The sequence below is a fragment of the Melanostigma gelatinosum genome (genome assembly GCF_949748355.1).
Source record: "Melanostigma gelatinosum genome assembly, chromosome: 2".
In the NCBI taxonomy this organism is placed as follows: Eukaryota; Metazoa; Chordata; class Actinopteri; order Perciformes; family Zoarcidae; genus Melanostigma; species Melanostigma gelatinosum.
Genome location: NC_136635.1, coordinates 20800511 through 20827962, shown reverse-complemented (window position 1 = coordinate 20827962; position 27452 = coordinate 20800511). Strand labels below are relative to the sequence as shown.

Here is a 27452-nt window from a genome sequence, read left to right as displayed (position 1 = left end):
TCATTTGTCTTATTGGAAATCTACAGTTTCCCGATACAGCTTGATTATCTATTTATAATTGTTTTTTAACATGTCATCTCGTCACACCTTTACATCAGCCTACCTGAGTCTAAGTGGTGCGTCAGTGGCGAGTGGTGCGCATGCGCATACCCTCCTCCGTTCATCAGTCGTAAATTATAAGGGCAGCCCGGGGAGTGGAGCTTGGTTCAGTCTACGGTATCTGGACCGGGCCGAGGCGGGCAGGAAGCACACTTGCAAGGCGGAGGAGATGGAGGGCAAAGAGAAAAAGAAGAAGGATAATAAGTCCTCCAAGAGCGACAGAGTCACTCTGAAAAAAGAAATTGGACTTTTGAGCGCTTGCGCTATTATCATCGGTAAGTGTGTGCCAGCTTTTGTCTTAAATCGTGTGTTCACGGAGAATGGGTCGATACAGTGGATTCAGCTACAAGGAGAAAGTGGTTGAGCGGAATAACTATCGTAACCTGACCGGTGTGCAATTGTTGCTTTCGTTGTTAAAGTTACATCATGGCACACAATAGGATACAGTCACAGAACGGGTTCCGGTGTTCCGAAACTACTGTAAGTACACTGTATGGAATGGAATTCTCCGTAACATTTAGATATGGCTTAGCAGTCTGACTTTGGCACAAACCGCCTAAATACGCACAGAAAGAGTCGATTTTACGCGCGGATGGCCCACCTCTGATGTGTCGGTCCACTTGGGTTTTGTGTGGAAACTGTTGCATCAGTCGTGATGATCTGAATATGGACATGCCTACGTGGCTGGACCTCCTCGTGTTGAACTTGAAAGGCATGCAGACAAAGCACAGCCTCCATATATGTTCTGTGGAACAGTCGAGCATTAAACTACCAGGGTTGTGGGTTCCACACCCCGAGTAGCGTGACACCGGGGTAGAGCAAGGCATCAATGTAGTTCCTTGTAATCATCCTATTATCACCCGCTCGTAGCCATACAAATACACTCGTTCTGCAGAACAGCACATTTGCATTAGAAAATGCCTCTATAGAAAGTAACGCTCTGTTTTAAAACGTGATGGGCTGCTGAACAGTGATATAGTGTTACAGTATAAACGACCTCATCTGCAACAAGTTACGTAGTATGTGCTCTGATAATGTGACAGTAATGCAGAGGATTCCCCAGGCACCAGCTGAAAACCAGAGTCCAGTCTCTACATTTTTGGAGGCAGGGGGAGGACACAGATGACTTAATCACATGACATGAATGTTGTCATGAGGTCATGGAGTTATTTCTGTGCGAGAGATTCTGTTGTTGGATTTAGCTTATGACAACACTAACTCACCTTTTTTTTATTGTACACTACGGATTGCTAACTTGCATGTTTAGAGTAGGGAGGCTCTACCTTCTGGCTGGTCACTTAAAATATATATCTATATGGTTCACATTATAGTCAGATTAACACATGAACCAAGAGCATGCAGGATGAAAGGACCGGACTGAATGCTTGTGACCGGTCGATACAGAATTTGGAGGACTGGGTGAATGAAAGCGTGAAGCAACATGCCGTTCTGTATGATTAGGAATGTGCCAGGGAAAACTTACAGTACTGCCATAAGATTCCATGACTCCATCTGTACATCTGCCCTCCAAATGATAAGCTCCTCCACCAGGAGTAGAGGCGGCACCCTCCAAGTAAAAGGGATGTTGGGGCGGACCAAAGTGACTGAAAGTTGAAGACAGATGTTGAATTAATTGAAACCCGGTGATTTCCACGGTGTTGTTTCTTTTTTTACAATGTTGATTACTACCCCTGCTTGCTCACATATCCTCATGTTTTATATATAGAGATGAATATGAAAATGGAGAAGTGCTTCGATGTGGAAAGAGGATTAAATATCAATGTGACATTCAAAAAGTGTTACAAAGGAAGTGCTACAGTGGCACTTTCAATAGTAAAGTTATAATTTGAATACCATATCTTCATAAGCAAGATCACATATATTGTGCTAGAGGCTGATACAGTTACAGTTAAGACTTATTCTTTAACCTGCCTGTTTAACTTTGTTTTTTATTCATTTGGCAAGCAGTCGCTGTTCAAATCCCTTGTTAAATGTTCAAAGTACACCCACAGTGCTGATTATGCTTTACATAAGTTATTCCCGAAGACTGGGTTGCAGAAGTTTTTTTATAGGGTCGCCAAATAATGATATATAAATAAATACATACCTTCCATAGTCTTTTATTTAACATTTATATCTGCAGTCCACTTCTGAGCCACACGAGGGAGCCTTCATTTTTTCTATTATTCTGATTATTGTAGCTTACTTACAACAATTGAATCTAATATGACAGGATAGTGTGCATGTGTTTGTTTTTTACTGATGAGAGAAAAACACTCAGAGGCTCTTAACTCTGCCAAAAAACATTTATTTGGTGTCATTTATAAAGTATTAAACATGTGTATATGTTTTAATAACACTTCGAAATGGCTGGTTTTCCTATTCAAGACAATAAAAGGTGACGTGTAAATGTTAGTAAAAATGGTCAGGAAAGTACAAATTTGCTCTTCTCGCGATTGGGAGACAAACACTACAGTGAACCGGGTCCCCGGAGAAAAAGTTTGGGAAACACTGCTTTACAGTACATCAGTGAGCTTCGAGGGTTATGGACTTGGTCTACTTTAATGTTGCTGGTGTGAAATTAGTGGTCAAATGACCAGTTGCCAAGTCTTTTTTATGGTGCACAGATGGAGTGAAGCCTGTGTGCAGCTATTACGCACATACAACTTGAGTCATGCTACTACCCACCAGATCCAGCCTACTCATATATCTGCCGCTCCGTCTAATAAGGTGGACTATTGGCTGCTGCCTCTCTGTGTGCAACTACTACTGCTTACGTTTAGGGGCTGGACAGTGAATCAAATGTATCAAATGACTTACATTGCCCCATTTTACCAGCCCCACCTTCACGCCAGCAAATAATTCATCCTGCTCCACATTCACCCATTGGAGGGAGTCTGTTATCATCACTCCCTGCTTCGTGCGTGCAAATTCTTGTAAGACAGACTCATGGAGAGAAAAAGAAAACACTGCAAACATTTCAAACAAGCTTATGGGTTGACAGAAGAGCGTGGTGGTGTATTTCTTTACTCATCTGCACAATTTGAATAAAATGGCGATTGATCTGAGCAGTACATTTGAGAAAATTTCCCAGCTAAAGTGCAGGGAGGCTGAGAGGGTCAGTAGGACTCTGATTCATGCTCTTATTCTTGATGCCAAACTTTATGACATAACAAACACAACGTAGGCGTTATGCAATGGCTCTGCATCTCACCACGGCCTCCACAATCAAATGTGACAGTGATAAATGCACTGTTTGGACCTCCTCTCTCCCTCTGCATCATTAAGGAGCATTCAGTGCTGCTCCAACGCGATGGCGTGCCGCACTGGGTTTTAAACAGCAAAAATGTTTACAGTGGCCAGAGTCATATTTTGTTATCGAAGACTCCAATGAGGAGAAAAACATAAACGACAGTGCAAACCATGTTTTGCTTGGACAGCTGCTGTTTGGTTACTTTCTCATGCTTGTTATTTTTTATTTTGTCTTTTCTTTTTGTGGGGGTGATGACATATGAGTGCCAGGCTGGATTTGAACTCATGACATGGTTGCTTATTAGTATGGGCCTTAGCCAACTGAGCCACCAGTGTGGCCAGATGGGGCCTCCTCTGCTCTCCAAGACTGCTTTGACACAACAGACTGGGGAATGTTTAAGCAGGCAGCCACATACAACAATCACACAGACATTGAGGAGTGCACAGACACTGTTACTTCTTACATTAGTAAGTGCATTGATGATGTGACTCATATAAAAAACATCATCACTCGGGCTAACCAGAAGCCATGGCTGACAGGGGAAGTACATCGGCTGCTGAGGGCCAGAAACAACGCCTTCAGAGCCGGGGATGAAACTGGCCTGAGAAGAGCGAGAGCCGACCTGTCCGACGGCATCAGAAAAGCAAAACAGGAATACTCGAATAAGATAACCAGTCACTTTGAAGACAGCAGCGATACACGGAGCCTGTGGCAGGGCATTCAGACCCTTATGGACTACAAACCCGTGCCACAGATCTGCGGCAGCAACATCTCTCTGCTAAACACCCTCAACAGCTTCTTTGCACGGTTTGAAACACAAAACAGCACACGTCCACACAAGACTCCGCCCCCTCCCCACGACCAGGCTCTGTGCCTGTCTGCTGCCAGCGTGAAGAGGACACTCTCCACTATCAAGACCCGCAAGGCAACAGGTCCAGACAACATCCCTGGTCGCGTGTTGAAGGACTGCGCAGAGGAGCTTAAGGATGTCTTTAATACTTCTCTGAGACAAGCTGTTGTTCCATCATGCTTCAAGGCCACCATCATCATACCTGTGCCAAAGAAACCCACTCCGTCCTGCTATAATGACTACCGTCCGGTGGCACTGACCCCCATAGTCATGAAGTGCTTTGAACGGCTAGTCATGTCACACATCAAATCCATTCTTCCCCCCACCCTGGACCCTTTCCAGTTTGCATACCGGGCCAAGCGGTCCACAGAGGATGCAATCTGCTCTGCTCTCCACCCAGCCCTCACCCATCTGGACTCAAAAGACTCATATGTGAGAATGCTGTTCATAGACTTTAGTTCAGCATTCAACACCATAATCCCACAAAAACTCATCTTCAAACTTGACCAGCTGGGGCTCAACACCTCGCTGTGTAACTGGCTGCTGGACTTCCTCAGCGAGAGGCCACAAGCAGTACGTGTCGGCAACAACACCTCGAGCAGCATCACACTGAGCACAGGGGTCCCTCAGGGCTGTGTGCTCAGTCCACTGCTCTTCACCTTGCTGACACACGACTGCACTACAACCTACAGCACCAATCACATGGTCAAGTTTTCAGACGACACAACTCTGGTTGGTCTCATAACCAACGACGATGAGACCCACAATAGGAAGGAGGTCAGCCTTCTGACCACGTGGAGCAGAGACAACAACCTCCTTCTGAATAACAGCAAGACCAAGGAGATTATTGTTGACTTCCGGAGAGGCCACACTCAACACCCACCACTGACCATCAATGGTGCTGATATAGAGAGAGTGAGCAGCACCAAATTCCTGGGGGTGGACATCAGTGAGGACCTCTCGTGGACAGCCAACACAACATCACTGGCAAAGAAAGCCCAGAGGCGCCTCTACTTTCTCCGCAAACTGAAGAAGGCAAGAACACCACCCCCCATCATGTGCACCTTTTACCGACGCACCATTGAGAGCATCCTGACAAACTGCATCACTGTGTGGGGCGGAAGCTGCACTGACTACAACAGGAAAGCCCTGCAGCGCATAGTGAACACAGCTGGAAGGATCATTGGTGCCTCACTCCCCTCCCTGCAGGACATATATGACACTCGCCTCACCCGCAAAGTCACCATGATTGTGCGCGACTCCAGTGTAAGAAATTTGAGCAAAGAACTGTGTTCAGTAGATATAATAAAAGTGTTTCATAATTAAGAATTAAGAATTCATAATTAGTCATAATCATAAGTGTTTTGGAAATGCATAATTAAGATAAGCATAAAGTGTTTTAGGATAAGCAGCTAGAAGTAGAATTTGAGACATGAAGCTTTTGCCAAAGTTGCAAAGTTGCAGAAGTTTAACATTTACACTGAAGGATTATTATAGAAGGGATTAAGCAATAACTGACAGTCTTTGAATGTGTTAGGAGCTCAGGGAAAGAGAGTCATGAAGACAGGCATTTACAGAAGTGCACAGGGAAGTTAGCCAATAGGAATTGGGATAAACGGAAGGGGAGGGGTTGCGAACGGATATGAGGGCGGGAGATAGAAAGTGTTTTTCTGCCTCTTTTTAGCGTGTGGTTGCCTGGGACGGCTGTGTCCTGGGACCAGAGGTAGTTTTTTCCAAAGTGGGTTAATATTGTAATATTTCTTAGGAGTAATTCACTCCATTGTGTAACTAATCGTACTTGCATCAGTGGGATTAAATTCCTTTTAATTGTAAACCAGTTTTGGTAGATTTATTGTTGCAGCGTGTCGACTGTACAAAGCAGCCGGACACGTGCTCTGGCCTCCTCGCTGTGGAACAGACTCAAACTTCCACAAGATGGCAACTCCAGCCACCCCTCACACAGTCTCTTCAGCTTCCTGCCCTCTGGGAGAAGATACCGGAGCCTCCGTGCTCGCACCACCAGACTCTCAAACAGCTTCGTCCACCAGGCTGTTAGGAAGCTGAACTCTCTGAAATCTCTCCCTCCTCTCTTTTAAGACTCCCCATGTCCAACTGCTGCTGAATACAGATTGATAGCTTTTTTGTTTTTTTCTCTTATTATATATATTTATTGTCTAAATGTTTTTTAATGTTTTTTAATCTATTGCACTGTATTCACTTTATATGTTTATATGTTGGACTAGAGAGAAACGTATTTTCAACTCCCGTGTATGTTCAATACATTGTGGAATTGACAATAAAGCAAAATTTGAACTTTGAACTTAGGTAGACACATGCCCAGCCTTGTGCTCAGAGCCCCGAGTGTCAACGAAAATAAATACAATAAGACCAAAAAACTAAAAAATCACACTTATGAAATAGCTCCAACTTGTGATAATTTACCATTATCAGAATCTATTACCATTACTAGTGTGATTGACATAGACAGAATAGTTCAGAAATAAAATGAATACATGTTGCTTTGTGTGTAATATGTAGACATTTTCTGCAGAAGTTTATGCTCTCTGACTACTTATTAGTTAAATATTTGTATTATTCATAGGCAAGTGGAAATAAGCGTCTTAATCTTTGTGTTTCTCCAAAGGTAACATTATTGGCTCTGGGATATTCATCTCACCTAAAGGAGTGTTGGAGCATGCAGGCTCCGTGGGGCTGTCACTCATCGTCTGGGTTTGTGGAGGGGGGATCTGTGCCCTTGGGTCCCTGTGCTACGCTGAACTTGGTGTCACCATCCCAAAATCTGGAGGAGACTATTCATATGTGACAGAAATCTTTGGAGGGCTAGTGGGGTAAGTACTGTTGTTTTGTCCAGTTACCCTTTGTTTATCTCCACCAGGAGGATCATGCGATTGTTCACATATTAGAACATATGTGAGTGAGTGAGTGAGCACGTCTGTGTCTGTCCACAGCTAATCTCACGTTCTGCTGCAGCAAACAGAATATTTTGGGTGGCCAGCTATGGCAGCATGCTCAAGGACCTCTCGTTGTTGCGTTCAATGCTATTGACAGCCTTGTGACACCTCACTCACCGCTCTTAACCGGCCCTCGTCCAGTAGACCCCACAGCCACTGCTCTGTGCCCACAGTGGAAGGATAATGTGTTTGGCTAACAGCTAACGGAACTGCCAGTACACACACTGCTGCGTACCTTTCGGTCGCTGCTCTGCAGCTTGCCTACCTTTATTGTTGTGGGCCGTGTGTTTGGCTAAATGGCAACAGCCAACGGAACTAACAGGACACACACACACTGCTGTAGCTAGCCATAACTCAACCGCTGCTGAGCAGCCAGACAGCTTGGTGAGTTTGGTTTTGGCAAGATTGTATGAAATGTCTTGGACGCCTGACTTCGAGTCAGTTGCCTGTAAAGATCGCTGCTCGTTTTTGAGTTTGAATGTGTTTTACGACGCCTAACAGCCCATTGGTGTTGTATTCATTCAATCGCACAATACAGCAGTGGTCGCTGCAGACACACCCGACGGAGATCTGTCTGCTACTTAGTGCAAATTTATAATTAACACTCTGTGCCTCAACTACAACAGCAGTTTGTAGTTCAACATCTTTGACACGTTTCATGTCGAGTGTTAGATTGCAGCAATTGTACTCACTTGGTATGGATTATACTGCAACAGTCTGTACACAAGAGGTCTGCCTGTCTGGAACAAATCAGCCCTGAAGGTCTTGTGACTTTCATTTGATCATGTGACATGTCAGCTGATAATAGAGCAGCAATGTAAGACTGAAAAGGTCAAATATACCTTGCACTGTGAACGCACTAGTTTAGTCCTGTGTGGCTCGTTCATTTGCACGTGCACAGAAGTGCAAAGAAATAATCAAAAAAATCAAGGTCACAGTAAGATAAGACATACTTTATTCTGATAACAATTTGCTACAATTTCCATTCGCTGTATAGTGCCGTTGTCACTGTCTCCTCCTCATGTCTGAGCAGGAGACCAGTCTCTTATAACTGGTGCTAAGATGCCTTTGAGCAAGTCACCCAACTCCAACTGCCGCAGTACAGAGACCAAGAGCAGGAAACTATGGTTGTGCCGGGCAGCTCTTCTGTATAAGTGTGACTGCGAAGTCAGAATGTAACTGAAAGAGAGCAGCAAGAGCTCCTCGCCTGTCCAAAAAACAGTCCACCTCAAAGTGTTACTTTCACATATGAAATCCTGTGTGTTTTGTCTCTTCATCCCGTAGCTTCCTGTTGTTATGGAGTGCCGTCCTCATCATGTATCCGACAACGCTGGCTGTCATCGCGCTCACCTTCTCCAATTACGTCTTGCAGCCGGCGTTCGAGGACTGCCTGCCACCGTACATGGCCACCAGACTCCTCGCCACCATCTGTATCTGTGAGTCACAAACATAGAAAACACTCTGAAAGTCACGATGTGTTTTGGTTATGATTGATGAGCTCTTCTGTTTGGTCTATTTTTGGTTCTTTGCTATGAAGATTTCTTTCCAGAGATCATCTGCCAATCAGTGCAGGTCTTTTTACTCACTCACAATAAACCATATGCAACATCACACGTTCAATTCTTCAAAACACACTTACGTTTCATTTTAAGCCTACGTTTCATTTTAAGCCTTGCATATTTGTGAACTGTGCCACTGCAATACATTAAGTGTAATATAAAAAAACACCATTCTCATGGTAGCTCAGCTTTCCATCCAGACGATTGATAGCATAGCATAGCATAGCATAGCATAGCATAGCATAGCATAGCATAGCATAGCATAGCATAGCGACTGGAAAAACTATTCACTATTCCTTGGAAGAAATATTTGACACATAGGACCCCATCAAATAAGTTTCATGTTTTTCCAGATTCTCCGGATGTCTGAGCTCCTCACCCTTTCTCTAAGGCTGAGCCCAGCCCCCCAACAAAGGAAGCTCATTTTCAGCCCCTTGCATCTGCGATCTCATTCTTTCAGTCACTACCCAAAGCTTCTGAACATCGGTGAGAGTCTCAATGTAGATAGACTGGTAAATCGAGAGCTGAGGCTCAGCTCCCTCTCCAACCTAACCGTCCGGTACAACCCCCGCATTACTGCTGAAGCTGCACTGGGTCTGTACGCCTACGTCCCCGTCTTTACCTGCCGCCCGGCTCACAATGCACCCGACCCCAATGCATATCCCTGCGAGTGGTGGGCCCTTAGCGCAGCTCCATGTAGGTTTTGGGGCTGTCCCCGGCCGAGCTCCATGTCCCAAGGCCCGGCCACCAGATGCTCGCCGAGACCTACCAGGAGATATTGCCCCCGATAACTCAGCTTTCACGGTCACTGACGCACTGAAACACCTCCCCCATGTTAAGGTGGCAATTCATTGGAGGGTGAAAAACACGTATAATGGTAGGGGAAACCCTGATTTTCCTCATTTTGTCAATTTCCACGATATTCAGCATTTTGCAGAATATTATTTTTCAATTCAAATGAAGAGATTCTGCACTTGTTCTCAACAAAGAACGGAGAAGGTCAGATTACAACACACAGGGAGAGTGACTTCATTCTCTACTCAGGTACACATTACTCCACTATATCATATCACCACAGCATTTAGTTGTTTCATGCTTTATTATGATTCTAAATATCATATATAGAACATTTAAACCAACAAATATAGTAGAACAAAGGAAAACGCTTTTGATTTTTGATTGACTGTTGATCCGTTTCTACCGAAAGCTAATCCCAACTTTTCCTAACTGAACATCTGGTTGCTGTGGGCCAGGTGAGTCCGGTTGATTGGCTCACAAAAATGTGTGTAAACAGAAGAAGAGTCATTGATGGAATCGTTGGTCGTTTGCCTGGAGAAAGTAGTTTCAGAGCATTCCCTTGGTGTATTGATACTGTGGCTGACTGGTCACTGCGGTTCTCTGCCTCCGTCACCATGACATCCTGGTTCAAAGTATCACACTTCAGACCCTCTGCTGCTTTCGATATCCAGGTCACCTGACTGTAAGACCCAGAGTGACGCCCAGTGAGGAAATATCAGAGCAAACTTCCTTTCCTAGCAACTGATCTTATGGTAAAAAGGTCAGAGCACACTCGATTAAAGAAATATTGATTGAGCATTGAATGATGGTAGATCATAAAAAGTGCTGGTAAAACAAATGAGAGCAAGGAAAAAGCACAACAGGTGCCTGTTTAGACAAATCTGTCCATCCAGCAGGATAAACCTGAGCACCCAGAGACCAACGTGTTGGGAGTGAGTGGCTAACTTGGTGGGTAGAGGCTCTCTCAATGTAAAACAAGGGAAAAGCCACGTAACTTGAAAGGCTAAAACAATCTCTGCAAACCAAATCCAGCTACTTTCATCTCATGCCTTGAAGATATCATGATACTGTGATAGTTCACAGTGTGCTGACGGCTGTCATTGACATTTGATGATTCCTTATGAAACGCTGTGATCTATTTCCAGCTTCTAATCTGACTAGCGCCCTTCCTTGAAATATTGTAGGGTACAGCAATCTGTATTGAAATAGCCAGTGGCGAAAGCAGACTGTCCATATATCTGGTAGGCACGCCAGCCAGTTTGGTCTTGTCTGAACTGGATGCAGAAACGGGGGGATGGACGGCAGGGGGCTGGGGATCTGTGCCTGACACTGTGTGCAGGTGCACGCTGGTCAACCGCCACTATTTTTGGCGACAGAATGTTCCAACCGCATGTGTTGTTCTCTTGAGTGTGGGACGAGTGTGTGTCAGTATCAGTGTCAGACTATATAATGGTGCCAGCCTTTGTGGACGCCGCTAATGAGAGGGTATGTCTACGCCATTGTGCATTGTTTCACAGTGGTTACCGTGACGCTCCTGTCACGGAGCACCATGTGAACAGGAAATGGGCAGGACACCTTGCACATCGATGATGGGGAATCCCATTGGCCAGCTGACATTCTGGTTGGATGTTTGATGTTCCTATCGGCTGCTTGGTAACGCCTCCGCCCTCCTCTCTGGTCCACAGCATCACACTTCAGACCTACAGTGAGATTGTATCTGGGACCAGCAGTTATATAAGTTTCAATCAGTGTGAGTGAAACTTTATTAGCGGGGAAAATGTTAAAAAATGTCTGCTTCCACAGCATCCTGATAAGAAATGGGGAAGATTTTCCTCTGAACACTTGGATGATAGAAACATTGACAGTGTACGGTTTGATAAGTCTTTTCAGTGTAGCTCCATCATCCTTAAACACCAACAGCAGACATGTCACTCCTCTAAAACTGGTGGTGTAAACAAACTTTTAGTGAGTTATCACCACCTACAGCCTTTACTGAGAGAAGATGATGGATTGCTATTTTAATTAAAAGGTAACTCATCCTTTTAGCAGTTGGCTTACACAACTCTGCGTTGAGTGAGTCACTCTGTAGAAGTGTAAATCGTAAATGCACTTCTCGACATAAACCATACACCATAAAATGAACCCCAGAAGCAAGTGCGAGACAGCTTAACATAAATTTACGGAATAAAAATGTGCAGTATCTTGGCTCTCGGGGATAAATTGTTAACATTTTTCAGCGTTTGGTGGTTTGTCTGAAACACTCAACCGGATCAAATGTTGTTCTGCATTGCTGAGCCCCTGTCGTTTTTTCTTAGTGACAGGTTGGTTTATGAATGTGAGTCAGCCTAGATACGTGTCCCCCCCCCCCCTTCTTTCTCCCCTGTGTGTGTGTGCGTGTGTATTTCAGAAAACCAGACATGTCCAGTTGTGATTCTATTTCATCCTTACTGACCGCCAGAGGCAGTGCTTAACACTGGATGTATCCCGTCTCGCGCATGCGCAGGTCGAATATTTATATCAACAAAGTCACGTGTGACCTCGGATGACCACCGTCATCTATAAGTTCCGGTGTCATCCTGAGCTCAGTCCTTTTTTTCTTCTCGCGTCGCAGGTTAGCTACCATGGTAGCTTAAACAAGGATGTGTCTACGATCAAGACATATTAGAGCTCGTCGCTGTAGCCTTGTGACTACCGGTCGGAGTTGCGGTTCTCTCGCCCTCCAAAGGCTGCGACGAGCTGTCCCTCTTCGGAGGGAACGGTGTGTTCGCCGTTCGGACATCGAGCCCCGGACTGGTGGCCGCCCCTATCATCGGTCGTCACCAGTCTGATAAGGGTCAGCTAAGTCGTGATGACAGCAATCGGTAAGATCGATTAACATTGTTTTCTATAAACAGTTGTTTGTTCCACGGTTGGCAGAGCGCTTCCGCTCTAGTAATCGAGTGGCGCGCTAACGAGAGCGTAGAATTACGCTGTCGGCCCGCCCTTCACAGTGTTACGGCTATCACAGTTAGCAGAGTGTTCCTGCTCAGGCAAACTTTGTGAGACACTAGTCCGCATTGGCGTTGTGTACATGGAGATTTAATCTTTACATCTGACGTAATTCGCAGTTAGCAGTGTCTTCACTCAGGCTAACTTGGATGCTAGCTGGCTAGCTAAACAAAGCTGATACTGGGGCTGTAGCCATCAACTTTGTATCCTTACAGCTGTCACAGTTAACAGAGCGTCCTCGCTCAGGTTAACTCAGTGGGAAACTAGCTAAAACAAAAGCTGATACTGGGACTGCGTCCATCAACTTTGTATCCTTACGGCTGTCACAGTTAACAGAGCTGTCACAGTTAACAGAGCGTCCTCGCTCAGGTTAACTCAGTGGGAAACTAGCTAAACAGAGCTGATACTGGGACTGCGTCCATCAACTTTGTATCCTTACGGCTGTCACAGTTAACAGAGCGTCCTCGCTCAGGTTAACTCAGTGGAAAACTAGCTAAACAAAGCTGATACTGGGGCTGTAGCCATCAACTTTGTATCCTTACAGCTGTCACAGTTAACAGAGCGTCCTCGCTCAGGTTAACTCAGTGGGAAACTAGATAAACAAAGCTGGTACTGGGGCTGTGGCCATCAACTTTGTAGCATTACAACGATCACAGTTAGCGGAATGTGCTCGCTCAGGCTAACTCGGTGAATGCTAGTTGTACTAAATCAGCATTGAGGTTGTGCCCATGGATGGTTTTGACGCATTACGGCTGTCGAGTTCGCTCCGGCTAACTAGAAGCTAATACTCGGTGTGTCCATTGAGTGTTGTAAACATTATGGACATATCGGTAGCGGATATCAGTTAGCAGAGTGCCCTCGCTCAGGCTAACTGGTAGCACACCAAGAGTTACAGCGCCTGTCCAAGTGGAGAGTGTCCTCGCACTGTAAGGACTGTGGGTTTTTTTGTCCGTTTTCACAGTAGCAGAGTGCTCTCGCTCAAGCTAACTGGTGGGACACCAATATCTGCAGCAGCTGTCTTAGTGAAGAGTGTCCTCGCTCCCCTCTCACTGTAAGGACTGTGTTCTTTTTGTCCGTTTTTCACAGTAGCAGAGTGCTCTCGCTCAAGCTAACTGGTGGGACACCAATATCGGCAGCAACTAGTTTAGTGAAGAGTGTCCTCGCCCCTCTCACTATAAGGACTTTGCCTGACCTGTTTCCACAGTGGCAGAGTGCTCTCGCTCAAGCTAACTGGTGGGACACCAATATCGGCAGCAACTATCTTAGTGAAGAGTGTCCTCGCTCCCCTCTCACTGTACGGACTGTGGTCTGTTTTGTCCGTTTTTACGGTAACAGAGTGCTCTCGCTCAAGCTAACTGGGGGGACACTAATATCTGCAGCAACTATCTTAGTGAAGAGAGTGGGCTTAGAGAGTGTCCTCGCCCCTCTCACTATAAGGACTTTGCCTGACCTGTTTCCGCAGTTGCAGAGTGCTCTCGCTCAGGCTAACTGGTGGGTCACCAATATCCGCAGCGGCTGGCTAAGGGAAGAGTGTCCGAAGGATCACTCGCCACTGACTGCCCCCTGCCTGTTCTCTCAACCTTCAGCAGAGCGCTCTCGCTCGGACTGATTGGGAATTCCGCATAAACTAGTGGGACAAGGGTTCCACCAGAATCGCGGCCATGTTCAACTCTCCCGGCTGTAGGACCTGTATAGCTCCTCTTCAGCCGGAGGACGGCCCTGACCTCTTGCCCTAGCAGGGAGAACCCAGGCAGGACCTGCGGCATCACGCCTTGAGCAGTAAGGTCTGCTAGGCTGGCCGAAGTGGAACACCTGATGCGGGAGGTCTACCTCCCCCTGTCAGGGCAGCTGAATCCAGACCAACCTACCCTGGTCATTGGTATGGCGCTTGCACGCCGGGCATACACAGCAGCTGGAGCATCCACCTGTGAGTGCCTTCTTCAGGCACCTTCCCGCCCTCACCACCTTTTCTGTTCCTCCCTCCGAGGAATATCTGAGCGAGTTGCGTGCATGGTGGAGACACCAGGGCTCTCTCCCGCCTTACATCAGACCATGCAGGAGGTGGCAAATCTGGCCTTGCACGTATGCCAGCCAGTTCGACGACTATGGCGTCCATCAGTTTCCCCTGAGGAGACTCTGAGGCCCGATGCCAGGTGCCCTCGACCCAATGTCGGGTCAAAGATGACCTGCTATCCAGGGCTTAGGACACAGCAGCGCTGTGCACCGTATCGACAACTCCCTCTCCCACCTCATGCTTTCCCTCGCAGATTCTCTGCAGCGGGCTACTTCGACGCTTCTGCTCAGTGATGCTTCATTGCAGGCGTTTGCGCTCATATCGAGGGAACGTGGATGGATGATGTCCACCCTGGTTCAGACTCGCCGCCAGGTTTGGCTGGCGCAGTCACCCCTATCTGAGACATGTAGGAGGACCCTCCATACTGTCCCAGTGGAGCCTGGTGAGCTGTTCGAGTCAGCTGCTGTACAGGCGCTTCAGCGGACTGTTAGAGCTAGCCAGACCTGGCAGCAGTTCTCTGGTCTTTGCAGGGACATGCCTGCACCCCCAGACCTAGGGGTCCCATTTTTGGCCCACAAGGCCGTTTCTCAGCCTCCAGCTTACCCTAGTAGCGCAACAGGCCTCGGCGTCCTGCTGAGAGGCCGGACCGCTACCTATACAACCCTACTTACGTCCCCGTCCCCCCCGGCAGGGGTGCCAGGAGATGTCTCCAGGCCGGCTGTCAGGGTTCTTTCTCCCATCAGCGGATTTCCAAGGGAGAGTGGTGCACGTCTATCGACGCCTGTTCCCAGGGTGCGTCACCACAACTTTCAGTCCTGGGTGCTTCCATTCGGACTCTCCCATCTCCCCATGGGTGTCCACAGTGTGTTACTGCTGTCCTTTCCCCCTGCAATCGCAGGGCGTGAACATACTGCCGTACTTAGACGACTGGCTGACCTAGGCGCCGTCCCGGCTTCAGGCGCCACAGGACACTGCTCGCCTTCTCTCACGTGGCCCGGTAGGCCTCAAGGTGAACATGGAGAGGAGCTACCTGAGCCCTTCTCAGAGCATAACCTTCATTAGGGTGGCCCTATGAGGGCCTGTCTGTCGCCCCAGTGCGGATGGCTGAACAGCCTTCACTTGGATGCCAAGTGGCACAGATACAGGGCAATAATATTATCGAAACAGTGTCTATTCATCTATTCACTATCCCCATGGAGGGAGTGCATATCTGGCGAACAGTGTCCCAGGAACCGAGCCCCAGGGGCTCGGTTCCATTCCACCAGGAGATTGTCACAGCAGTTACCTGCCTCTCAAGGCGGGTGCAGGGTGACAGAACGGGACAGCCTGGGGGCAGTTGTCTGCTGAAAGACCGCAGGTCCAGGTTCTAGAGCTAGCGCTCGAGCACTTCCTTCCATGTTGAAGGGAAAGCAGGTGCTTGTCCGGTGGACAGCACCTCTGCTGTGATTTCCCATGAACTATCGATGGGGCACCAGATCTGCAGAAGTTGCTACGGGGATCACCGTGGCCTTCTGACTTGGGAGGCCCCTCGCCTGACCAGCCTGTGGGCAATGTACCCACCAGGAGAATGGAACAAGGTTGTGGTTTTCCTGTTCCGTTACAAGCCTCCACCGGGAGAGTGGCGGCTGCAGCCAGACGTGTCGACCCACTGCCCCCACTGGGTCTCCCTGACGGAGGACCAGCCCTCTGGGTCAAGATGCCCTGGCTCACACGTGGCCAGAGGATCTTCTTTATGCCTTTCCACCATTCCCTCTGCTTTTGCTGTAAGCTTGTCAGAGTTCTTCCCCGACAGGAGGGATCTCCTGTCGCAACTAGAGGGTCGGATTTGGCATTCCAATCCCTGCCGCCTTCAATTAGGGGTCACGGGAGGGCCCGACCGGATGCTGAGTGGCTGCATAGAACCAGTCTGACGGACTATTCTGAATGCCAGTGCGCGGTCTACCTGCCTGCAGTACAAGAAACAGGTGGAAGCTGTTCTCCGACTAGTGTGCGGCTCAGAACAAGGTCCCAGTACAGCGCCCCGTGCCTGCTGTACTGAGTTTCTACAGTCTCTCCTGGATAAGGGCCGGTCTCCCCTGCATGGGACCTACCCTTGGTACTGGACAGCTTATGCTTGTCCTTTTGAACCCCTGGCACAGGCGGAGCCTAGATGGCTATCAGCAAGACGGTTTTCTCCTTGCTGTCAATTCAGCTCAATGTGGGGGCGAGCTGCATGCCCTATCAGTGGAAGAATCATGTCTGAGGTGGAACTCAGATGGCTTGGGTGTCACTTTCTGGCCTAAGGCAGTGTTTCTCCCAAGGGGGTGGATACGGTCACATATAAACCGGCCTATCCAGCTGGCAAAGTTGACCCCCCCCCCCTCCCCCATCGGGAGAGGAGAGGTCAAGGCTGCTGTGCCCAGTGTGGGCCCTCAGAGCTTATATGGCAGCCACCGCCTGCATAGTCAGTTATGGTGAGCCTAAGAAGGGCTGTGCTCCTTTTTAAGGGAAAAAGGAAAAACGGCACCTGTCCCACTGGATAGTGGAGGCCATTGCCGATACATACAAGGCGAGCGGCTGCGCTCGGCCATCCGGGGTGAAGGGTCACTACCAAGAGTGTCTCCACACCGAGGGCAAGCCTGAGTGGTGTGCCTGTGGGGGATACATGTGCGGCGGCCTCATGGGCATCGCCGAGCACATTCACCAAACACTACAGAGTTAACGTTGCCGGCCCTCACCCACTGGGGAGGGTTCTTGGCCAATTTTCTCTGCCGGAGCTATAAGGGGTAGTTACTGTGCTTCCTCGTGACTCTTTTGGTATAAGTCATCCAGTGTTAAGCACTGCCTCTGGCGGTCAGTAAGGATGAAATAGAACGAAAGTTACGGACGTAACTACGGTTCTATGAATCCTGGATGACCGCCAGAGTTCTTGGTCACTCGGAATCCCGTGAACTCGCGAGAAGATTCCATAGGACTGAGCTCAGGATGACACCGGAACTTATAGATGACGGTGGTCATCCGAGGTCACACGTGACTTTGTTGATATAAATATTCGACCTGCGCATGCGCGAGACGGGATACATCCAGTGTTAAGCACTGCCTCTGGCGGTCATCCAGGATTCATAGAACCGTAGTTACGTCCGTAACTTTCGGTTTGTAGTGTTATTCTAATAATAGGAGCACTGACAGCCCACAGCAGCACAGTCATGCGCCTATTTCAGGAGATAACGGCACTTTATTCTGTCAAATGTGGATCACTTGAACTAGATACAAATCACCAATCTGCATGAAGTACCTGTTCCAGTAATGAACAATAGAATATCATTAATTTATGTAACATCATACCCAGCAATCACTCAAAATGTGATAATGTTTTTCTTTTCAATACACGGCCTGATTCTCTCTTAGTTGCACTGAGGAGAAACAGCAGTGATAGCGACTGTTGTCCATTCCAGTGCAGCAGGGAGCCAATTTACCGTAGTCACTTGTGTGCCACATCAGTGTGGTGGTGCAACAGTGGAAGCAACTGAAGGAGTAGGAGTTGTGTTGCAGCCAATCAGATGTTAAATCTCGCCCACTGGTTTTGATGGATGACTTTGAAATATTCAACACAACAACCCTAAGAAATCGCGCCATTATTCTACTTAAGAAATGCAAATTTGTATTTCATTTAATGGAAGAAAATTATTTTACATTTACAAAACTAAAATCCGGAAGTGTAATGCCTTTCACAGGCACATTGTGTCCTGTTTCAGCCCTCCGTACAGTCAGAACGATACAACTATGGGCACAGGGTTGACACAGTTCACATGCTAAGGATATAACCAGACATCATGCCGATGTCACAGCCCGGCTCAGAGACTGGAACAAAATAGGGAGACAAAGAGCTTGCGGCCAAAAGTACGGGTTTATTTGTCTCGCCACAACACAATGTTAACAGCATTTTCACAAATGACAGCAACACTGAGGTGAGCCCATCAGCAAAGGTCTTCCTTCCCGCCCCCGCCTGCCAACTGGAACGGGTATTTAAGGATGAGCCACCCCGGCACAGGTGAGACTCATCCTGCTGACGATCCTCCACTCAGCACCTGTAACAGATGAGACACAACCCGACACCTCGTGTATGATAGGAGGGTCCTCACACCTACGTTACTCTTTAACGTGGTTGAGTGACTTCAATTTAATGTTTACAGTCCTAGACTTCCACAGATTCCCTTTCCACGTGCTGCACAAACCTACTTTGTATTTGATTGAGGGAATGTGGTCTGACAGTAGACTAATAGCTACAACTAAACAAGAAGGAAATCGGGGGAATAAAGTGTTCATCCAGCCTTTTCACATTGCCAACTCCTCACATACGGACGCTTGGTCGTCAGGATCCATTTAGGTTTAGGCAACAGAACTACCTGGTTAGAAACCTGCCAACAAAAACAATGTTGAAAGTCACTGTGAACCTGTTCCTGTCAGATTCCTACATAGGGCAGGTCTTACCAAGAAAAAAAGTGGGTTTCATAATCATGCACCAGCTTGCTGTCAACATGTTGAGAGCCGCTGGGAGGCAATCAAAATGCTCCCAATCCTGTATCTTGCACCTCTAACTCTGAATGGAGGTTAAATAAAGACAAATTAACAGTGATGTCTTGGTGCAGCCTTCCTTTTATCTACCCCTCCACTACATCACTGACTGTACTATGTTAGTTGTCAGCATGTCTTTGACCCAGACTTAATCCTGTAGATTTACTGTAGTCTGAGGGGAGTCTGGAGTCAACTTGTGGTGGACAGACAGGACTGAGGAGTTATTGCCACTTCAGTGACTCCTGTGACCAGATCCTGAACCGACAGGAGGCGTTCCTGAGGTTAAAGCCCCCTGAAGAATCTGCACGAAGTTTGGTTCAGAATTCATTAAGAGTAAAAGCAGTAATTAGTTTAGTATTCTAGTGCTGGGGCAGCCTTCAATAGAAGCTGTGATGGCATGGAAGCTGTGATGGCAGGACACAGATTTACCTGCGTTGTCGCATTCAAAGCCTGCTGGCACCTCCTTCCTGTCAGGGTTAACATAGAGGAAGGGGGAGGAGGTGGTGGATGTGGTGGGGGGCTTCACGGGAACACAGGAACGGAAATGCATGCAACACCCCAAGGGTGACTGACTATAAAACACCGCGGCGTTGTAGGGGAGAGAAAGCTCTGCCCGGTGCCACGATACATCCTGCCAAAAATGCACATGTGTGTGTGTGTGTGTGTGTGTGTGTGTGTGTGTCCGCTCCAGCGGAAGCAGTTTGTTCCGATTTCTGTGGTGGGAGGGAAACCTTGCCCCTTCAACACCCTTCACCCATATATGCACACACACACACACAACACACACACACACACACACACACACACACTTGTATACTTGCGTGAGCGTGTTTGTGTGTAAAAGCGAGGAGGAGTGAAAGGTTCAAATAGTAAATAATAATGATAATAATAAATAAGTGAGATTAAATAAAGACGGGAGGGAAACAAGACAGATCTACAGCGATCTTCCTCGAATCCAGTCGCCTAAACCGCTTCATAATCTCTAGCTCACGATTTGAAGTGCCACACTAATCTGAGTGCACGTGAGACACAGGCAATGGTCAGCAAGTGTGAAGGCTGAGGCTGAGGTAGAGGGATTTACTAATTATGCAAGTTAAACCCCTATTTCTCCCCGTTAAAGGTTTTTTCGGGGGGAGTTTTTCCTGTACCGACATGAGGGTCCCCGGACAGATGATGTCGTATGTGTACAGATTGTAAAGCCCTCTGAGGCAAATTTGTGATTTTGGGCTGTACAAAATGAATTAAATTGAATTGAATTCCCTGTTGATATGGTACGTCATTGAGAAGACAACAAAACACTGGGTATGCGGTTATCACTTTCATGTGATACACCTCCTCACAACCACACACACACACGGGCCACTTTAAATCAGGATTTGGTTTGATACTTTTAAATCTTTTAAAGTGGTTGTAGAAATGTTCAGATGGAGTTATGCTAAATTTAGAAAGCCATGTGTTTGGTTAATGTTGCACAGCCCTAATACTCTGAATGAAAAAACATGAGAAGAATCTCCTCCACACAGTATTTAGTGGTTTATTGTGCTGATTTTCTTTGTGTGTAACGAAATGATCATTAAAAGACAAATATATTACAGTGTTCTAAAGAATACAGAACATTATGATTGTAATATCTGCCATTGTTTGTTTAACCTTTTGCGTGATATGCACTTTATGTTAAGGCCACAGTATTTTATTTAGTTCTCAGCCATGTCAAAAGTGATAAAGAAATGTCTATTACATTTGTGTAACGAGGTGCATGTCTGAAAGTGATTTATAACATCACAACATCCAGCACCATAAAGCAGTCAGCATAGTATACAGCATATATGAAGTGAAGCCGGCAATTCAGTTCAGGCAGCCCATCTCTTACCTAACATGCCGAACCCCACCTAACAAAGCACTGAGCTGAGCTCCACGCTGTTCATGCTGTACATATTGAACATTCACATAGAATAGTCTATTCCATGTGAGCTGGCTGCTCAATTGCAGTTATCGTACATTGACTTTCAGACTAAAATCCGTGGTATGATGTGTAAAGGATTGCACACCTTAAAGTTGAAAAAGAAAAGAAAGAAATTGCACAAACGTCTCCCTCTTTCCTTTTTTTACTCTGTGCTGGAAGCCCGAGTCACACTTGCTACTGGGTTTACCTCTCACTTAAGACTGTAATGAGTTTAAGGGCTACTTGGAATTTGGCCAGCCCTAGTTATGGTGGCAAATATGCGCTCGCACACACACACACGCACACACACTCACACACACGCACACACACATACACGCACACACTATATATATATGCAAGTAGGAAACGGGAAGTAGGAAGTGTTTAATTCTATAGACATCTGTCTGTTTTTTCAGGAAAGATGTGTTCTTTTTTGTGCTGACTAGAGTGGAATGTTATGTGCAGTGCGAAAACGCACAGACCTGAGAGCGTTTGACATAAATATGAAGGAGGCAGCAGAATACATGTAGTCCATGCATCCAGCCGGTGAATACCTTTGCTGCTTTTCCTTAAAGGTTAGGATGGTATTTCATAAACGTGTATCATGTTTTTCCTCCTATTAGTGGAGGTTATTATTGTAGTGGAGGCGGTACTTATACAGAACTGTGAGAGACCTGCATTTATAAGGCAGAGCCTGTCAGAAACATGGCTCTTTTAAAGTACATTAAGTGTGTGCGTGTGTGTGTGTGTGTGTTTGTCTGCGTCCGCAGTATTCCTGACCTGGGTGAACTGCTCCAGTGTGCGCTGGGCGACAAGGATCCAGGATGTTTTCACTGTAGCAAAACTGCTCGCTCTGGTACTCATCATAGTGGTCGGACTCGTCCAGATCTGTAGAGGTAAACACACACATGCACGTTCTGGTGAGATGAACTCCTCAACATGATTTCTGTGGACATATCTAGAAATAGTGCATTCATCGTTTTATCACTGATTTTATTGTATTGTAAATTGTTGAAATAGCAAATACTGAAAAACAAATAAAAAATATGTAAAAGAACAGAGACAATTTAATATACCACCTGCATTTTCCACAACAGAACGGGATAATGACAAAGTTCCGCATTACCATCATGTGGAACATTACAGCAGTAGAACTCACTGAGACAGAAAATATATACAAATAAATGAAAGTTATTAACAAAATGTACATCTTAAAATTATCCATTTATGACGAAAGCAAAATAGCTTTATAGTGTTTCATGTAATTTGGGTGCAGCATGCATTTTGGAAAAAAAACAAAACAGCTAAGAGATTAAAAATCCTAACACTGTTGAAAAAACGTTTAAACACCTTTATGTGAAACAATGAACCAACAGTATTTAGGTTTGTGTTTGTTTCTAACCAGGTCATTTTGTTAGACTGTAAATCCCGTCACAGCAGATTGTAATGACACTGCTGACCCCTGGTGGACATACATAGACATAACATGTAAAGTTCTTTAAGTCAAAAAACAACAGTGACAAATGAGAAAAATACATTTATTAAGTAGCTTCGAGTTTTATAGATGTAAGCAATACTATGGTGATGAACAAGTGAAATTGTGCAGCAATACTTTATAGGTGATATTATAGAGGATCCTTTCACTGTTTCATCCACACATCCCTTCCTCTCAACTTCTCCAGGTCACTATGACGCCCTTCGGCCCAGTGTGGCCTTTGAATTCAGTCAGGACCCCTCAGTGGGACAGATAGCGCTGGCCTTCCTTCAGGCCTCCTTCGCCTACAGCGGCTGGAACTTCCTCAACTACGTCACAGAGGAGGTCGTGGAGCCACGCAAGTAGGCCACATGCACAGCATACTATTTCATATCCCTTAGTTCAGGACTTTATAATTGATTTGAATTCAGTCTCGTTAAAGCTCCTGAAAACAACACCAAGTTTTCAAATTATTACCATTATTTTTATCAGGAACCTGCCCCGTGCCATCTACATTTCCATCCCACTGGTGACCCTTGTCTACACTATGACCAACATTGCCTACTTCTCCTCCATGACCCCCGAGGAGCTGCTGGCCTCCAACGCTGTGGCAGTGGTGAGCAGCTCTCCGTCTCTCCACGAATGTATGTCTCATACAGGAGCGCATAGCAGTTTATATACTGTTTAACAAGAGTCTCAGTTGTCTGGAAACTGGATGTCTGCTGAAGCTGGGAATCGTAGCACGAGACAGACCTCAACCAACTAATTAATTGGTCGATAAGATTAAAGTTTACGGGTAAAGTTTTTTTTCATGATCCCAGAGGGAAAACTGTGAAACAGTCATGAGTTCAGCATGTGACTACTTTCCTTTATGGGACTTCAATTACAAGCAGTGTCCTCGAAAAAGGATAAAGCCGTTCTTAGAAAATAAAATTCAATAAAAAATGTGCTAAATGAGCTAAAGTGACGAAAGGTCCAACATTGCATCTTTCAGTGAAATTAATAAATGAACGCATTACTGTCAGGGACTGAATGACTGAATCAGTTATTCAATTATTTTGTCAAATATCTGACCCATCAGATATTGTGTTGTTCCAGACATTCGGGGAGAAGCTGCTGGGGATGTTTTCCTGGGTGATGCCGATCTCTGTAGCGCTGTCCACCTTTGGCGGAATCAACGGATATCTGTTCACCTCCTCCAGGTAGAACACACGACATGCCGAACCTACTTTCATAAATGTCCTTTTATGCTAAGAGTTACTCCTAACAAGTAGAGTAAACCTGAACACACACACACACACACACATATGCATAATGTGTCTGTCTCTCTGTAGATTGTGTTTCTCAGGCGCCAGAGAGGGTCACTTGCCTTATCTGCTGGCTATGATCCACCTAAAGAACTGCACTCCTATCCCCGCCCTGCTGGTCTGCGTGAGTGCCGCACTCACAGTTTAGCCTACTTTGTCTCACTCACACAAACTGTGTTTTAAATTAATATGGTACTGTTTTGCAGTACTTTAAAAATAGTTCAATATGTATTTTGACCTTTGACCTTACCTTCACCTCCCACAGTGCACTGCCACCATATTCATCCTGTGCGTCGGAGAGACACACAACCTGATCAACTATGTGTCCTTTATCAACTATCTGTCCTACGGCGTAACCATTGCTGGCCTCCTCTACCTCCGCAAGAAAAGACCCAACCTGGTCAGACCCATCAAGGTACAGAAGGCTGAGAACCACAGACCCGCTGCAGGACATGACAGAATGTTATCAATTCATAGCTCTCGGTTTATTTAAAAACAGAGCAGGGACCCCTGTGCCAGAACTCTTTTGCCACTGCTTGAATATTAACTTTTCACCCGATCATTTGCAACTGGGAAATCGTGTTTAAAAATATATATATATATGTTTCCTTTGCAAAAATCCAAAGCTTGACAGCAGAGCACAATGAGGAAATGTCAAAACAATATAACATAAATGATATAGCTTACATAGTGAGATAACAATGAGCCTCTTAGGAATTGTTATTAACAACAAATGGGGTCACACAAACACAGAAAAGTGACAAAGTGTATGTCTGGTCTTTTCCTATATCTTTCAATTGTGCAGACAATAATTCAGACACAAAAAATGTTAACCTAAACTTGCTCCACTAGACTGCAAGGCCGGAAAAGGTAGCGGTTGCAATTTAGCTAATTAAGTAACGTTACGGCACTCCTAAAGTGACTGAATTAGCAGTAAATTAAGCTCGTTCAAAGACCAGTTGGAGAGATGAGTTTGCTTTAGATACCGAGGGACGGTCACTTGTTGTCGGTCATGCACATGTATGGTATTTTAAAAATGTATAATATATGATACGTGTGACAGAATACATGCACTGGTTTTATTGGTCAAAATATCAAACATATATACAATTATTTATTTTATTTTCCAATCTTTTTAAAATAGTAATATCCAAGCTCTATACTTGGATATGGGTTTGTTTCAGATGGAAAAAAATGTAAAAATCCCAATGAACAAAATGTGGCAAAATATATATGTGTAAATATATTTTTGTCTTGTGCAGGTAAGCTTGTTGGTCCCCATCGCCTACTTGATATTCTGGGCTGTGCTGCTGGGCTTCAGTCTGTACTCTGAGCCGGTGGTTTGTGGCCTGGGAATGGTCATCATGCTGACTGGAGTCCCTGTATACTTTGTGGGTGTTCATTGGAAGGACAAACCCAAATGTGTCTACCGGCTAGTCGGTAAGTTGGGCTGTGATATTTTAATATTTATAGATATGTTAGCAGTCGGCCCGTGATAATAACACTCCTCCTGTTGTCTTTTGCATTGCAGAAAGAGTCACATACATGGGCCAGAAGGTGTGTAATGTGGTGTTTCCTCAGGAAGACCTTTCAGAGACTGAACCCCTCACTTCCTCCAAAGCCACTGACTGAGCAATGCAGTCAACCGAGAATTCCCTTTTTACATCGGGACTTACACTTCCATTTACATTTTTTTATTTTTTGCGTGACAATGTTTCACATCAGTTGGTTTGTGGATTTGAAAGGTTTTCGTCCATGTTCTTGCACAGGTGCAGCCTGAATGGGGCCGTGATGAAGCTCCAGCATAAAATAAGTGGAGGGTTACACTTAGGACAGTAGCACGTTTAACCCCAAAGCCCCGAAATATGATTTTACTTGTTGGTTGATACTGTTCCTCCATTTTCCTCGCCAGTATGCTGAGAGATCTTTATCTCATCTTCTCCCTTCTCCCTCTCAAAGAACCTCCGTCCGTCATCTTCTGCTTCACTGCCAAGATATGCTTGTTTTATGATTTTAACTAACTCCCTGAGCTAATGTGCCTCATGAAACGCATGTCTTGGTGTAGTGGATTGGTTTGTGCGGGTATTTGGAAAGTGTAATATCTTATTGAGGTAAATATGCAAGCAGTTTCTGCACTTAGCAATACTTCTCTATTACTGCTGCTACCTTCAGCTCTGTTTATTCACAAATTATTCACATGATGTTTGCTGTTTTTCAACTATGGATTAATACTTTTTCTATCTGTATCTCTGCTTGGCCACAGTATCAGGCCATTCTTTTTACTTTTTAGTTTTCTCTTTTTTTTAATATACTATAACACTACATTCTCCTGAGAGATACTGTGGGTGCCATCATGTTATTATTAGAGATTACATACTCATCATTCCCAGCAATATTTACAGCACAGGGGAGACGGGAAGTCAGTGGCCGTCAGCTGAACGAATGGCTCTCGGAAATGAACAAGTTGCATCGCTACAACACGTGTCGACGGGCTGTTCTGCTTTGGAAATGTTCTAATCTTTAGGAATGCCACTCTGAACTCTCTCAAGGTGCTTGACCCACCAGGACAGTTATTCCATTTCAGATTCCTCACCTGATGTTATGATGCAGCGCTAACATGCTGTTGAATGACACATCTGTATTGACAGATCTATTGGTAGCTGGCAGTGGATGTTTACTTGTGCACAGGCCTGCTCCCACTTCCCCAAAGACACATCATCACTGAAATGACCCCAGGCTCACCGACTTTTTATAGATCAGCTGTCTCGCTATGCTACTATTGAATATATATACATTAATATACTATATAATATTGTTGAATTGACCTTATGGACTTGGAGGATACTGACTGATTATGGCTCCGCTGAAACACTAATTTGCCCCCACATTATTGTGGTAAGATTAATGTCCTTGGAGTTGTGGTACTACCGTAACACAATATGCTAACTTACTGTGCTTCTGGTGATATTGATGTTTACATGCATTTAAGTAACCTCTTATAGCACTCGTCTAACAGCGGTTTATGTTGTGCATACAACAGAGCATATCAAGGTTCGGGCCAGTGGCCTTTTTTAATATGAACCACCAGGTTGAAACTTGAATAGAACATTCGGGTCCTTCTCCAGGCCAGCAGATGCTGGGAATTTCCCGCTGCATCAAATCCACTAAGAGACTTCAAACAGCTACACCTGTCTGGCATGTCCAGCTCAGTTGAGATCTGTAAATACTGTGTAAAGAACTGTTACAAACACGCTGGGGACTCCTACAAAGACCACATTTCTCAGACATGTCGTGATACATTTACATACTGTACAATTGTTGGGTGCGGCTCTGTGTTTTGTAAGAGCGTGAAGAATAACAATGTAATTACTTATTAAATTTAGCAACTTCTGAGATCCATCTTTTTTAATATATATATATATATATATATATATATATATATATGTATTATATATATAATACATATATATATATATATATATATATATATATATATATATATATATATATATATATATATATATATAATACAAGCAGGTGTTGTGTCTTCAATAGCATCCCCTGACTTTTCAACAAGCGCCATCATCAGGTCACCTCAGCTGTACTTTGTGTTTTGTGCTAATTAGCGATGGACGCTATCAG

At 45.5% G+C, this 27452-nt stretch overlaps 1 protein-coding gene across 1 annotated transcript; it reads left to right on the top strand.

The window, feature by feature from the left end:
- The first annotated feature begins 173 nt into the window (after nt 1-173).
- slc7a10a (solute carrier family 7 member 10a) lies at nt 174-27203 on the top strand. Its single transcript, XM_079284597.1, has 11 exons — nt 174-374; nt 6847-7051; nt 8459-8610; nt 21800-21925; nt 22712-22865; nt 22996-23119; nt 23602-23705; nt 23838-23934; nt 24076-24225; nt 25073-25250; nt 25342-27203. Exons 1-11 carry the CDS (start codon nt 269-271, stop codon nt 25440-25442), a joined length of 1497 nt encoding a protein of 498 aa, XP_079140723.1. The 5' UTR covers nt 174-268; the 3' UTR covers nt 25443-27203.
- The last annotated feature ends 249 nt before the right edge of the window (nt 27204-27452 follow it).

Coding starts and splice junctions, on each gene's coding strand:
- slc7a10a (XM_079284597.1), top strand. CDS start 269: ATGGAGGGCAAAGAGAAAAAGAAGAAGGATAATAAGTCCTCCAAGAGC. Junction 23,120..23,601: donor CCTCCAACGCTGTGGCAGTG/GTGAGCAGCTCT, acceptor GTGTTGTTCCAG/ACATTCGGGGAGAAGCTGCT. Junction 25,251..25,341: donor ATGTGTCTACCGGCTAGTCG/GTAAGTTGGGCT, acceptor TTTGCATTGCAG/AAAGAGTCACATACATGGGC.